At 51.7% G+C, this 14,012-nt stretch overlaps 1 protein-coding gene across 1 annotated transcript; it reads right to left on the bottom strand.

The window, feature by feature from the left end:
- Nucleotides 1–2,027: 2,027 nt before the first annotated feature.
- C2CD2L (C2CD2 like) lies at nucleotides 2,028–12,723 on the bottom strand. The gene is given in 15 exon segments (XM_020984820.2): nucleotides 2,028–3,102; nucleotides 5,388–5,673; nucleotides 6,090–6,223; nucleotides 6,434–6,535; nucleotides 7,013–7,187; nucleotides 7,299–7,426; nucleotides 7,514–7,578; nucleotides 7,790–7,898; nucleotides 8,197–8,332; nucleotides 8,438–8,554; nucleotides 9,050–9,160; nucleotides 9,354–9,470; nucleotides 9,964–10,059; nucleotides 12,286–12,471; nucleotides 12,473–12,723. Coding segments are annotated over 15 exon segments (2,139 nt in total). The 5' UTR covers nucleotides 12,638–12,723; the 3' UTR covers nucleotides 2,028–2,890.
- Nucleotides 12,724–14,012: the final 1,289 nt, after the last annotated feature.

Genomic DNA, 14,012 nt, shown 5'->3' with positions numbered 1-14,012 from the left:
ATAGAGTGCCTGGCCTGAGGACAGGAAGATTCATCTTTATGAGTTCAAATCTGGCCTCAGATACTTCTTAGCTGTGTGACCTTGGGCAAGTCACTTAACCCTATTTGCCTGTTTCCTTATCTGTAAGATGAGCTGCAGAAGGAAATGGCAAACCCCTATAGTATCTTTGCTGAGAAAAACCTCAAATGGGGTCATGAAGAATTGGACACGACTGAAAAGTACCTATCTCTTAGGGTTATTGTAAGGATCAAATGAGAAAATATTTGCAGAAAGTGCTTAGCAAAGTGCCTGGAACAAATAGTTTTGATAATCCCTGCACTGTAGGGTATAGTTTGATATCTTGTAATGCTAGGCTCCCTTCTCCCTTTTTTCATGATTTCCCTTGACATTCTTGACCTTTTGTTCCTCCAGATGAATTTCATTATTATTTTTTATTGGTATGGCACTGAATCAGTAAATTAATTTAGGTAGCATCATTTTCATTATACCAGCAGGGCCTAGCAATCAGCAATTAATCTTTTCTCCAATTTTTTAGGTCTGTCTTTATTTCTGTCAAGAGTGATTTGTAATTGTCCTCATGTCATTCCTCTCTATGTGTGTGTTGGTAGGTGGACTCTCCTGTATTTCTTTCCAGCCATCATAGCACACTCCCTTTGTTGTGGGCTCTGGGGTAGAGGGCTCCCCAACACCTCTGGAATCAGATGTGGTTATTCTTTCTCTCCTCCCCTTTAATGATCCTAACTTCTCCCCATCCTCCAAAACACCCTTCTCCACCTGATCCATTCCTGATGCAAATATTATGTACCTTCCAATCAGGAAGGGCTAACTGAGGTAGAAAAAGCCCTGGACTAAGGAATCAGGAGACCAGATTTAGCATCTCTGTGTGTGTGTGTGTGTGAGAGAATCTTAAACAAGTTTATTTCATTTCTTTGAACCTCACACATCTAGAAAATGGGAATACTGCCTCTTAAAGGTTCTTAGAAATCACCCAATCCACACCCTTTCCTCTTAACAGATAAAGGCCTAGAAAATGTGACCTTCGTCCATTCATAGAATCAGACCTTCAGCTGGCAGTCCAACTCTCTAATTTTACAGAGGAAAAAGAGGTCTACAGAGGGTGAGTAATTCATCTGAAGTCACCGAGGTAACTAACATCAGAGGGAGGATTTTGATTCCTATCCGGTTCCTCCCCTGGACTTTATCCTCTCCAGAAACTCTTCATCCTGCATGATGAAATCAACTTGAAAACTCCCATCTCAGCAACCCCCCAGCCCCTGGGGCCTCTTCCTCCTTCCAGCAGGAGAGTGTGGAAGGGAGACAGTGAAGCTCCTCCCAGCTCTGTAAGGATGGCATGCGGGGAATTCTCCCACCTGGCTGCTCTCCTGGACTTCATGGTCTCCAGAAACTCAACATTCTGTAAGACAAAATCAACTCGGAAACTCACATCTCCTGAGAGAATTTCCCACCCCAGCCTCAGGACTCATGGTGCCCCAGAGCCCAACTTTTAAGCTTGTTTGTTTGTGTTCCCTTCTCCTGTTAGATTGTAAGCTTCTGGAGAGCAGGGATCGTCTTATGCCTTTCTTTGGATCCCAGTAGTAGGTGTTTAATTAATGCTTACTGAGTCACAACTAGAAGCTGCTCCCTGGCCCAACCTGTATTAAAGACTGGCTTCCTTGTCACTTCCTCTACATGACCCAACACCCAGCCACACAATCAGGCACTCAAGGCTTTTGGATAAGATGAGAAGCTCTCATCTGTCTAGTTTGAGGAAAGTTTGCCTAACCCAAAGGTTAGTCCAGACAAAATAGCCCCTGTGGTCCAGCTGGCTGCAGGGATGTGGAGGGAAATTCCTGCCTCCCCTTTCCCTAGTTCATGCTTCAATGGTCCTCCTACCCATCAGGCATTTTACAGATGAGCCTCACACAAATGCCACCAAATGCCAGCCCCTCTTAGCCTCCCTAAGCCTGGCCACCCCTTTCCTCCCACTAATGGCTCCCTCTCCCAACTCACAGAAGACTGACTACTGGTTTTTGTAAACTCCAATTTAATTTTAATTCAATAAGTTAAGTTCCAGGCCATCACACAGCAATGGAAATCATTGTCTCCTGAAATTCACAAAGGTGCAGAATTAACGCGTCCTCCTTCATCACACATTCCTTAAATAAAAGCCAGTCATGGCTGATACTGGCCTGGGGAAAGTTCCCGCCTGGCCCCTGGCTCCTTCCTTCTGCCTATGGAGAAGGCATCAAGTACAAAAACAGTAATAAAGAGGGAGGGTGTTGGGGAGGGGGGGGGAAGACCTGCCCCCCATCCCGGGCACCGGCCCGGCTTCCTATGAGCTGCCAATGTACCACAGGGCAGACATTGGTGCTGGTCTGAGTGATGATCTGAGGCCTAGATACCCCAGGCCAAAGGAAAATGCCCTATCCCGGGGCAAGAAAGAAAGGGCACCTGGGAACAAGGCCCTCTTTTGTCCTCTCACTCAACCCCCAGCCCACTAAGGGTCAGAGACCACACGTATAAATAGAATAAATAAAGGGAGAGGGAAACTTTGCGGGGCTGGGCATCCTGGGACTCCTATGAGGGGACAACATCATCAGTAGGCACCGAGTTCTGGGTGCAGCCCATGTGTACCAGGACAGAGCCCTCCTGCATGCTCCCTGCCCTTAACTACCCTCTTCTCAGTTCTCGGAATTGGATGTCTGACACTCTTAGCCCTCATCATGAGGACCCAGAAAACTGGCCCCAAAGCCCAAGACTGGGAGGGGTTCCCAGCATCCAGAAGACTGCCCCCAGCCCAGGTTGCCAAGGGGCTGGTAGGAGGTGTGGTAGGGGGAGGGCAGGGCTGAAATCTCAGCCCTTTCCTGGTCCTGTGGTAGTTGGGAGATGCTCAAAGTTGGGGACTGGGACTGCCATTGGCCTTGGGTTTGGATTTAAAGGAAAATCGCTTAATGAGGCGCCGGGAGAAGCTGCCAGCCTTCTTTCGGACACTGGGCATGGCGGCTGCATTGGACAGGTCGTCGTGTGACTGGCTCAGTCCTGCCTCCTTCTGTCGTGGTCGCCGGCGGAAAATCAACTTCGTCCCACTTCGAAGGAAACTCACTGTGCAGGGAAGGAAGAGAGCACACTGAGACCCAAGAAGTCCAGAGAGAAACAAGTACACAGGATTGGGCAAGGAAGGATAAAATCCTAAACACATGCACACAGACTAGGGCTGTGGCCGAGAAGGTCCTGGGCATCCCCAGGGCTAGAACTGGAAATACATTGGAGAACATCCTTCCCGTCCCCAAAACGAAGGTAGACTTGGAATCCCTTATGCAGCATCAAACCCTGAAGCTCAGGAGGGAGTCAGTGTAGGAATGCAAGCTCTTCAGGCTAGAAAGACGAAGGCTGACAAAGGGGTCCAGGATGGTGGGTGACATCCCCACAACAGGCCATGACATTGTTCAAGATCCTTCCATGGCTCCCTACTGCCTGTTAAGTAAAGTGTTCTCTCCTTGGTCCAGATCTCCCCTGGCTCCCATCACACTCTGCCTTACCTTATGTCATGTTATGCTTATTAGTGAACACCTATGCCATGAGAGTAGATGGTAAACTCTTTTTTTTAATTTTTTTTTTTTTAGTTTTAGGCAATTGGGGTTAAGTGACTTGCCCACAGTTAGTGTTATGTGTCTGAGGCCGGATTTGAAATCACGTCCTCCTGACTCCAAGGCTGGTGCTCTGTCCACTGTGCCACCTAGCTGCCCCTTAGATGGCAAATTCTTTGGGGGCAAGGGTTATAGTACTCACTTAATAAATGTTGGCTAAATTAAACAGAGTTAAATTCAAACTCTCTTTGTCTAGCCGTCTATAGTCTGATTTCTAGCCTTTTCCTATACTGCTTCTATACTATACTATAGAGGCAGATGGGCTTGGAGTCAGTAAAACTCAGTTCAAATTCAGCTTCAGCCACTTAATGGCTGTGTGACCCTGGGCAAGTCATTTCACCTCTCTGCCTCAGTTTCTTCAACTGTAAAATGGGCATAATAATGGCACCTACCTCCCGAGGTTCTGTGAGGATCAAAACAAGATAATTGTAAGAAATGCTTAGCAAAGTACCTGGCACATAATTAGACACTATACAAATTTTAGCTATTATTATTATTATATGTAAAGTGAGAATAATAACAGCACCTACCTTACTTGGTTGTTCTGAGGAAAAAAGGAGAAAACATTTGGGAAGTGCCTAGCACAGTGCCTGGCACATAGAGTGAACACTTGTTCTCTGCCCACCCCCACTCCAACCACTCTTCCAGGTCCAGCCCACAGGTCATCTCTTCTGGGAAGCTTTCTCCAATTCCTCCAGCTGGACGTGATTTTCCATTCAACATAACTTCTTGTGGTCCCCTACTCTGGGTAATTCATAGTCCCTACAACAACTACAAAGATAAGTCGGACATGGTCCGGGCCCTCGAGGAGGTTAAAATCTTTCCTTTTTCAAGCTTTCTTCTCTTTGGATCTTAACACTTCATTCTGAATTACAATGATTTTCAATTTTCACACGTCGCATGCCCCTCAGTACTGGAATACAGGATATATGTCAAAGCAGGGTCTACACTGGACTCCAAGCCCCTAGCAAGGCACTCTACATCTTAAGTGCTTAATGCTTGTTGGATTGTTGACTTGGGCAGGAGTCTCATAAAGCTTGAAAAGAGGTAATTCAGGACCAATTTACGAAGCCCTACTTGACACAGGAAACAATCAACTTAAATAAGAGCTCATTATCCCAAGCTGGAGCAGAGACTAAACACGTGAAGAGGCTCCTGAAGGCTTAGATGAATTCACAGAACGCTTAAAGCTAGACAACAGCTATGTGGAACGGATGAGTCAAGAAGGGGAACCAGGATGCTTTCTGGTAAGCCCCTGCCCTTTGAGGCTCAGGACAAAGACAACCATTCACTTCCACAAACAATCCTTGTCTGGAATCCTTCTTTGTCTCACCCTATGTGGCAATTCTGATGTCCTCAGGGACAGTGGGGTATGGGATGGGCAGGACTGAAGGTCAAAGTGAGGGAGAGACAGACAGAGAACAAAAACTGGAGTGAAACCTAAGGGAGAAGAGAAACTGGTGAAGAAGAGGAATTAAGATCAAACGGTAGTCCTGAACCTGTGGGGAGGCATGGAAAACAGGCTCAGAGAGAAGAAGGAACTAGCTGGAGCTGTTAGATGCTAGCCTCTGAGGAAGCCCTCTGTGTGCTGCACAGGGCACCTGGTGATCTACGTAAGATAAGGTCTGGCAGATGGGGCTGTGGCCAATCTGCCCCTGGGTGTCTAATGAATGGATCCCAGGTCACCGACCCATGGGCACCAAAGAAGAAGCTGGGAGAGTCATTCTTCCCTCTCCTCACCTTTGTGGTCCTTGAGGCTTCGGGTCTCCAAGGCTCCCGTAGAACCAGTTTCCGATTCCACATCATCCACAGAAGGCCGTTCTGAAATGTCTGAGCGAGTTGTCTCATCTGTCTCCTGAGTACCTGCTGGACTGGACAGGGCCTCCAGGGGTCCAGGGGACATGGCTGGAGGATCTAGGGGAGGTGAAGAGGGGTCCCCACTGCTCTCTGCCTCACTCTGCATTGAGGCATCCAGAGAGGCTGCATAACCCAAGGACAATGCCAACTCATCTTGGGCAATGGGAACCTGGGCAGGAGAGACAGGCCATCAGAGGCTGGCAGGATACCCTTGCCAGTCAATTAATAAATCAAAAAAACATTTATCAGGCAATTTCTCTTTATGCCAGGCACTGTGCTAAGCACTGGAGATATAAAGAAAAAGTAAAAATAGGAGCTTACATTCTAATGGGAGGAGAAGGACAAAAACATATATAAATCAGGATCTACAAGATAAATTCAGAGTAGAAGAAAGGTAATTTTGGAGAGGATGGCACTAGCACCTGGGGATGGGGGTGGGGGCCTTCTGGATAATGTGGTACTTGATATGAGTCTTAAAGGAAACCAGGGATTCTGGGAGTTGTTTGGGAGGGAAAGCCTTGACAAGGTGCATCCAGTGCAAATGCATGGAGAGAGAAGATGGTGACCCCATTAGGGTCTCATCACCTTGGAGACACCAGAGATGATGAGGGTGCTACGCTTGGTGGGGGTCTTCTTAGCTGGCCGTCCACTGGGCTCTGTCAGCTGCCGGATTGCCGTTTCTGCCACAGGGTCCAGGCCATTGGAAAGGTGGCTGTCCCCTGCCAGAAAGTATATACCTATCAGCGCTCCTTGTCATCTAGATCCAAGAGTCCTTCATGAGAACAGGACTCTCCCAGCCCAGATCTCAGTTGCTTTGATATCTGGTGCCTGGGTGTTGGCATCATTCTACGGCACTGCCGCCTACCCTGCAGCCTCCCACTGTGGTCCCTGAACACAAACCATTGCGCTCCCCCCGCCCCAACACTCACGGCTGCTGCTGGGGGAGGCGCTGCTGGGGACATTGCTCTCACTCAGCACGGTTGTGGTTTTCTCTGTTACCTCCACCTTGGACGGGGAGCGGGAGGGGGAGTCTACAGATAAGGAGAAAGATCAATGGGTTGAGAGCACCCTCAGGCATCCCCTGCACACACATATAACTTTTCTAGGTAAGTAAACACTAAAGGTACTAAGTAGCGCAGGGCCAGAGAAAGGAAATGCGGGTGCTAGGAGAGAAGGAAGAGGCAAAGAAACCCAGTGGTGTATGGACAGAGACCGCAGAGGCCCAGAAGGTGGACAGGGAGACTGGAGAAAAGACGAGTGAAGAGACTGAAGAGAATGAAGAAGGAATAAAGGAGACAGGGAGTAAAAGGTAAAATGGAACACAGAAGGGACTGGAGACTGTGTGCCCAAATAGGGGGAGACAGAGACAAGGGAGAGTGATGCTAGAGAGGCCACCACACTGAAGTCAGAAGCCACCTTGGAGTTCAGGGTCCGCTGAAGGCTAAGGTCAAGCTTAACTGACCACTGTCTCTGAGGGCTTCCTGTTCCTTCCCAAGCCTCTTCATTACCTAGCTTGCCATCAGCCCGAGGCCGGGACTGGACAGTAGTCACTGTGGTGACAATGGTGCCATCAGGCATGATGGTACGATCCAGTTCGATCTTTTTGGTGGGTGTGATGCTGGGTCGTGGGGTGGGTGGGGCTGGGCTACTCAGGTTCCCAGGGGAGCCCTCTTCATATAAGAGCTACCAGGAAAAGGGAGAACACAGAAAACAGGCATCAGGGTGCCACCCTCCATCCTGATGGCCCCCCCCTATGGACGCTGCCTCACCCCACCAGGGGGGTCAGTTTCTCACCTCTACTGCTAGAGTAGCAGCTGGTCCTGAGATCTTTCCTGGCCCAGGAGTCAGGGGACATAGCTGCCTTCTGGATGTCTGCCTGGATGGGGAGCCCACAGGCAGTGTGGTGTGACCCAAAAGTACATCTGCAGAAAACGGAGGGGTGGGGTGGTAAGTGATGCCCAGGTCCACCTCAGCCCACTCCCAGGACACCCTCCCCCATGCACACTCACTGTCTCCAACACTGCAGCTCCTTAGCACCTTCAGTGTCAGCTCCCGGCTCTGGGGACCTATTTCCCTGTGGGTCAAGGAAAGAGTCAGGGGAAGATTACTGAAGCTGTATCCTCTTAAGCAACCCCTCTCCTCCCTGTCTTGGAGCCATCACCCTCCCAGGGTCCCATTAAGTTAAGGGCAGTTGACCAGGGTCATCTCCTGGAGGCAGCTTCAGGATGTTAGGACAACATGCAATGTCATGTGGGAGAAAGAGAGTTAGTTATAAGATTCCTTACAGAGCCAGTTCTTCCATCCACTCAACGTCTGGAGCAGCTTGTACTGGTTTTGTCCACTTCTGCTGCTGAGGGCTGTCCAGCTCCGCCACACAGCATAGCTCCCCATTTTCTGAAAGGGAACCAGAGGTCAAAAGTCAGAGACTAGACAGGAACAAAGATCATTTACAGCTGAAAGGGACCATAGAGGGTGAGGAAATTGAGAGTCTCCACAAGGCAGTGACTTGCCCAAGATAACACAGCTATAAAAAAAAAAATTACAAGCCAGGATCAGACCCCTAACTCAAAACATTTCAACCATACTAAAAAGAGCAAAAGTCGAAGAGTGAAGAAGGAAGAAAACTGGTTTAAAGATATAACATCAGAACTTCAGTTGCCCCAACAGCTCCTCCCCCACTCCAATTACTCACCTCCTGTCTCACCTCCTGACTCGCCTTCTGTCTCACCACCTAAATGGGTTGCTCTTAGCTGCCGTAACAGAAGCCGAATGGGTTTGGGGGCAGCTGGTTGAACTGGGGGCCCTGTGGCTGGCTTCTCACAGGATACCTAAGAACAGTTGGAAAGGGAAAGGAGATGTTAAAAGTCCCCAGTAGGAGAGATTACAGGATCCAGCCCATGATTTCGGCCTGATCTCCTCAGGTGTCTACTCACCGTTCCCCCCGGAGCTGGACAAGCCCGGAGGTTCACCATCATGGCAGGTTCTGTACTGACAATGGTAACCTTAATCAACTCCTCAACAGTAGACAGATCTACTTGCTCCTCACTTCTCTGCAACGCAGGTAAAGAGAGGGTAAGGAATGACAGCCCCCTCGCCCTCTTCCCTTTGTTCAGTTGTGTCTGACTGACCACATTTGGGGTTTTTTTGGCAAAGATATTGGAGGGGTTTGCCATTTCCTTTTACAGCTCATTTTACAGATGAGGAAACTGAGGCAAACAGGGTGAAGTGACTTGCCCAGGGTCACACAGCTAGTCTGCAGGAGGATTTGAACTCAGGTCTTCCTGACTCCAGGTCCAGCACTCTTTCCTAGCTGTACCACCTAGCTGCCTTCTCCCTTAGCTATCCCTGATTCTCCATTGAGATTTTCCTCAGCTACCTCCTAATCCCCCCCCTCTCTCTAATCCACTTTCCCTTGGTCCCCTCTTATTCAATCCTCCAGGCTTTCTCAACCCATTCCAGCCTTCTATCTCACTTAGTCTTTTCCCACCTTGCCCCAACTACTCTCCACCACCTTACCTGCTTCCCCCCAACCCCAATCTACTCACCTCCTTCCCCTGCAGCTTGGGAGAAACAGTCATGTTTAGCTCAGGACAGTCTTTGAAGGCCCAGGATACCAGCAACCCCTCATTGGCCATTTCTTTCAGCTTGACCTCCAACTAGGGATAGAATTGGGGGGGGGGGGAAGGTAGAGGAGGCACACAGTGCTTGCCCATCCCCTATCGCTTCTCTCCAGATCATTTTCCTGGTCTCCATTCCCAAAAGGAGATTATGATTGAAACCTCAAAACCTGAGGCAACCTCATTCTCTTCTCCTTATGCCTAGTCCCCAGTTTCTCCCTTTCCCTTCTACCTGTGCTGGAAGAGTCAGGGTGACGTGGTAGGTCTCCATGGAGACGGCAGCTGGGGACTGCTGGGTCACCGAGATTGGGAACTGAACCTCCTCGGCAGATAGCTGGCAGTGAAGGACCTGAGACAGGTGCATGAAGAAGCTTCAGGCCCCCTCTCTAGCTTCTCTATCTGGGCACACATTTCAACACAGATCCTTCCCCCCTCCTTATCACAGATCTCTGGGGAACTAGAGGAAACCCCAGAACTTTGCCACAAGCACTACCTCAAGCCCAGAGTTGTGCTAGGCACTGGGGGGAAAGACGAAGTTTAGCTAAGTCATGGTCCCTGCTCTGGGAAAGTCTAGTGGAGAGATAGGATACATACATGGATAACAACATGATCGTTTTTTATCTCATCAGAGAGACAAAAAGCAAAAGGCATTGTGATGTGAGATGGAGGGAGGAGGAAGGGTATTGAGAGGGTTGTTATGGAAGGCTTTCTGGAGGAGGTGGCATATGAGTTGGACTAGAATTCAACAGGTAAAGGGAACAAAAGGAAAGGAAGAGAGAACTGACTGATAGGACTCGAGGAGTTCATCCTATGGCCCACCCAAGCACTAGCCTACCCCTCACCATGCTGTGCTCTGATTGGTCCACGCAGGTCACATGACTGATAGAAGCACTGGGTGGAAGTTGGGGGATCTCTTCGAAAGTGATCTGGATGGAGCTCTAGAAAAATAATTAGGGGTTGAGAGGAGGGTCAGGCTCTCTGGAGCTGACCCTACCCCCATCAGAACTGGTCTGTTTCTATCTGGCCAGGTTCCTGGAAGCTGCGGTCACTTCAGCTGCAGAGTTGGCTCCTGGCCTCCCCCTGGACCAAGACCTGGATAGAGGGAGCTCTTCCTTCTAAAAACCCCTCCCCACCAGGGGGCCTGGTTGATGTCACTTCTGCAAAAAGAGGCTGGGGGGGAAGCAGGGCCCAGGTGACAGAAACACCTGTTCACCCTGAAATTCATTCTCCCCAACCCCAAGCAAAGAAGGCTACCGATTATCCTCTTTAAAAAAAAAATAATAAAACCCAGGGAGAGGGGACCAGGATGCAATAATAATGACAATAATTCATAATTATTGATTGCTTTAAAGTTTACAAACATTATTCCTAAATAACAAAATGCTGGGAAAGGAGTGGTTGAAGCCTAGGGCTTGTACTGAGGATAGAAATCTATTGGGTGGAATGTTTCAGGCTGACACATGGGGGTGGGGTTGGAATTTTTTTTTTAAGGATAAGGGAGGGGAAGAGAAACTAAGTGTCAGAAATAGAGAGGTTTTGAGAAAATAGTCTTGTCCTAAGACCAGCAATAGCTACCGAGCTAGGCATGGCCCTGAGGGGCAGACAGGACAGGAAGAACAGCCAGCACATAGGGTTCAAGTCCCTAAGGGGCCCAGGATATGAGCTAATTCTTCCAGCCAGACACAGGGTGAGATTAAGAAGAAAGCTCCTTAGCTCAAACCTGGGAAAAGCTGGCTCCTAAATCACCCATAGCTCAGCAGGACTGGGATAGGGACACTGTAGATGGTAGGCTCATCCAGGGTTCAAGAAGGGGTACAGGCCAGGAAGAGCTAACTGGTTGGGGGAGGGGCCCAAGTTGGCTCCTTCCCTAGCACTTAATGGCAAAGGGAGCAAATCCCCAGAGCTCATTTGCCTGGCAAAACAAGTCAGTAAGTGCTTCTGATCCGGCAGCCTCCCCCCATTCCTGGCTTAGACCCACCAACTAAAGGCAGATGGATGCTGCTCAGGGCCCCAGACTCCCGACAACTAGGGGAATTCAACGTTCAGCTGAGTTGGCAATCTTAGAGAAACCTCTCTTCACCTGAGTACAAGGTGCATTGAGCTGGGCACAGAGGAGGGAGAGGTCAAGGTTTGGACTGTCAACTGCCCCCTTGACCCTAGAAGGGCACAAGAGGGAAATATAACAAGTCTGTGTAGCTGCTAATCCTTCAGATCTATTAAGGGAACTGAAGAGGGACAGGACTACTAGTTTAATGAGGAATCCCTTCTAGGACCTGAGCTAATGTTCTTAAGGGGTGGAGGTGGAAAGGGGGGGGTGGAAACAAAATGTTTGGGCTGGGCTGGTAAGGGGCTCCAGAGGAGGGAAGTCCAGCCCTCTCCACCCCAGTCTCGTGACAAATGCTTTCTGCCCCACTTCCTTAGTGGTCAGATGTCCCATGGTGCAATCCTGGGGACATGAACTGATCCCTGGCCAGATTAGAGCCTCTGACTGACCCTCAGGGGTCAGATCCAATTGGGTCCCAAGCATCTCATATGAACAACTCCCCTCTAAACCCATCCATCTATCTATATAGAAAATGACAGAAGGACTGAAAGAGCTAAGACTGGTAGGGAGGAGGCAGGTAGCTCTAGATTTTGGAGGGAAGGTCAGGAATTTGGGACATGGAGAGTGCCTGCTGGAGGCAGGGGAGAGGATGGCAGCAACCAGGTAGATTCCTAAGGTAGCTCGGTGCTTCCTATCCAACCTGCAACCCTCCCACCCCCCAATCACCAGCACCAGCACCACCACCACCACCACCACCACCATAGCTCCAGGTGGAGAAGCAGCTCCCTGAACATAGGGGATTAGCGTTGCTATGAGAACAGCAACTTCTCTGCCAGTTTTGGAGCAGTAAGGTTCCCCCACCCACGGGGACCGGTGACTGGGGGCATAGAGCGGTCCCTGTACCCCCTCACCTTCACCCACACCCCCTTCTCCTAGGTGGAGGATTTAGGGGTGGAGGGGAGGGCTGAGGGGTACGCCAACACACACACACACACACACACACGCACGCACGCACACACGCACGCACACACACACGAGACCTGCTTTTGGTGCACCTGAACAGCCCTGCTGCTCCGAACGGGAAAGTAGAACCAAGCCCCCAGGACCCCCTCCGACTTACCCCATTCCTGCAGGCCTGCTCATTAAGCGCTCGCACCCAAGCTCGCTGCCAGTTTTCCCGGAAAGACTTAAAGGCGAAGAGTGAAGCCAGGAGGCCCCGGACACCTGGCTCCTCCGGAACGCCGGCCCGGTTAGACCGTAGGCGCAACAGGGAGCGCCACACTCCCAGCTCTCGTAGCGACCCCCCCCGGCTCGGCCACCCCGAGCCCCGGCCCCCGGCCACGGCACGCTCGCCCCAGCCATACGCCTCGGGCGTACTGCAGCAGCCAGCCGGCCACGGTGAGCAGCGAGGCGGCGAAGAGGAGCAGCAGAGCCGCCCAGCCCACGTCCCGCCGCCCCCAGCCCGGATCCATGCTCCGCGCGCCGCCCCGGCTTGGGCTCAGCAGCCTCCCCGAGGGAGCATGGTCCGGGCAGCCCTACGGCCGGTGAGCGGGGGCGGGAGCGGGCTCGGCTGCGCGCGGAGCTCGGCTGGAGCCCGGGATTTCTTAGGGTTCGGAGGCAGCTGGGGCGGGGGCCCGGGCGCCGGGCTCGCTCTCGCTCTCGCTGGAGCCGGGCTCTCTCGCTTCGCCCGGTCACATAGCGGGCCGGCGGCGGCGGCTCAGCCCGGGCTCTCTCTCCCTCTGCCGCGCCCCCCCCCCGGCCTGCCTGCCTGCTCGCCTCCTGCCTGCCGCGCTGGCTCCGCCGGAGCAGGCTCGGGCTCCGATCGGGGGGCTCCGGGGGCTCGGGCCGGCGCGGGGAGGGCTGCGTGCGCAGAGCTGACACTGACAACACCGCCGACGCCCCGCCCCCACCGCGCCTTAAAGGGGCCGTGCCCGACCGGGCGGGGCTTCGGCGGAGCCGGGAGCCCTGGGGAGGCAGCCCGCATCGGGCGGGGGCTGGGGGTTCCGAGGAGGCGGTGTCACTCACCTCCCCAATCTGGGATGGGGGGAAGTGCGCACGCCCCGCATCTCCACGCACACCAGCGGGAGTCGGTGCAACCTTCAGAGTTGCCTTCCACTGTCCCCGACCCCCGCCCCTTCCTCTCCTGCCTGAGGTCACATCCCTGCGGGACCTCGCTGACCCGGAGGGAGCCAGGGCGCTAGCAAAGTTCTACCCGCCTTCGGGAGCCACTTATCCCTGCACTCCGTCACTTCTCCATGCCCCCTTCTGGTCTGGAGCAGGGATGGGGGGCGTCCCATGGCAGGGTCAAATGGAGGAACTAAAGAAGGGAGGTGGGATTAGATGTGAGGTATCCTGGCCAAGGTGGGAAGCCAGGGGATGAAACTGGGAGGAGGCGGGGGGGGGGGGCGGCAGGATGCGCTATATTGAACGCTTTGCCTCCTCCAGCTATGTATAGAGATCCCGTATCTTCGAATCCTGTTTCCAGGTGTGAGGGCCCTGGGAGGAATCTGGTGTCGGTTCAGCTTTTGAATTATGTCCTTAGTCTGGCTAAACACTTCAATAGGAATACCTCCTGCCTATGGAACCGTATGGACTAGGTAGTTTGGGTGGTGGTAGGGTAAACGCCATGAGAACATCAATCAATAGCAACTCTTAGAAGACTCTGACACCTGCAATCCACAAGCAGAAATCAAAGGAGGGGGGCACTGTGGACATACTCTGTCCAGACCTGGCCGTGAGAACCAGGGGAGAGTGATTCAGATACGGATTTAACCCCAGTAGTATAGGATTGGGGGTATTCACTGCCTATCAGGAGACTAAGGGAGGGGGTGAGTAAGGAGGGGTGCA

The sequence above is a fragment of the Phascolarctos cinereus genome, unplaced genomic scaffold (genome assembly GCF_003287225.1).
Source record: "Phascolarctos cinereus isolate Bilbo 61053 unplaced genomic scaffold, phaCin_HiC Scaffold_726;HRSCAF=1367, whole genome shotgun sequence".
Classification (NCBI taxonomy): domain Eukaryota; kingdom Metazoa; phylum Chordata; class Mammalia; order Diprotodontia; family Phascolarctidae; genus Phascolarctos; species Phascolarctos cinereus.
Note: the sequence above shows the minus strand (reverse complement) of the source record. Positions and strands in the feature narration are given on the sequence as shown.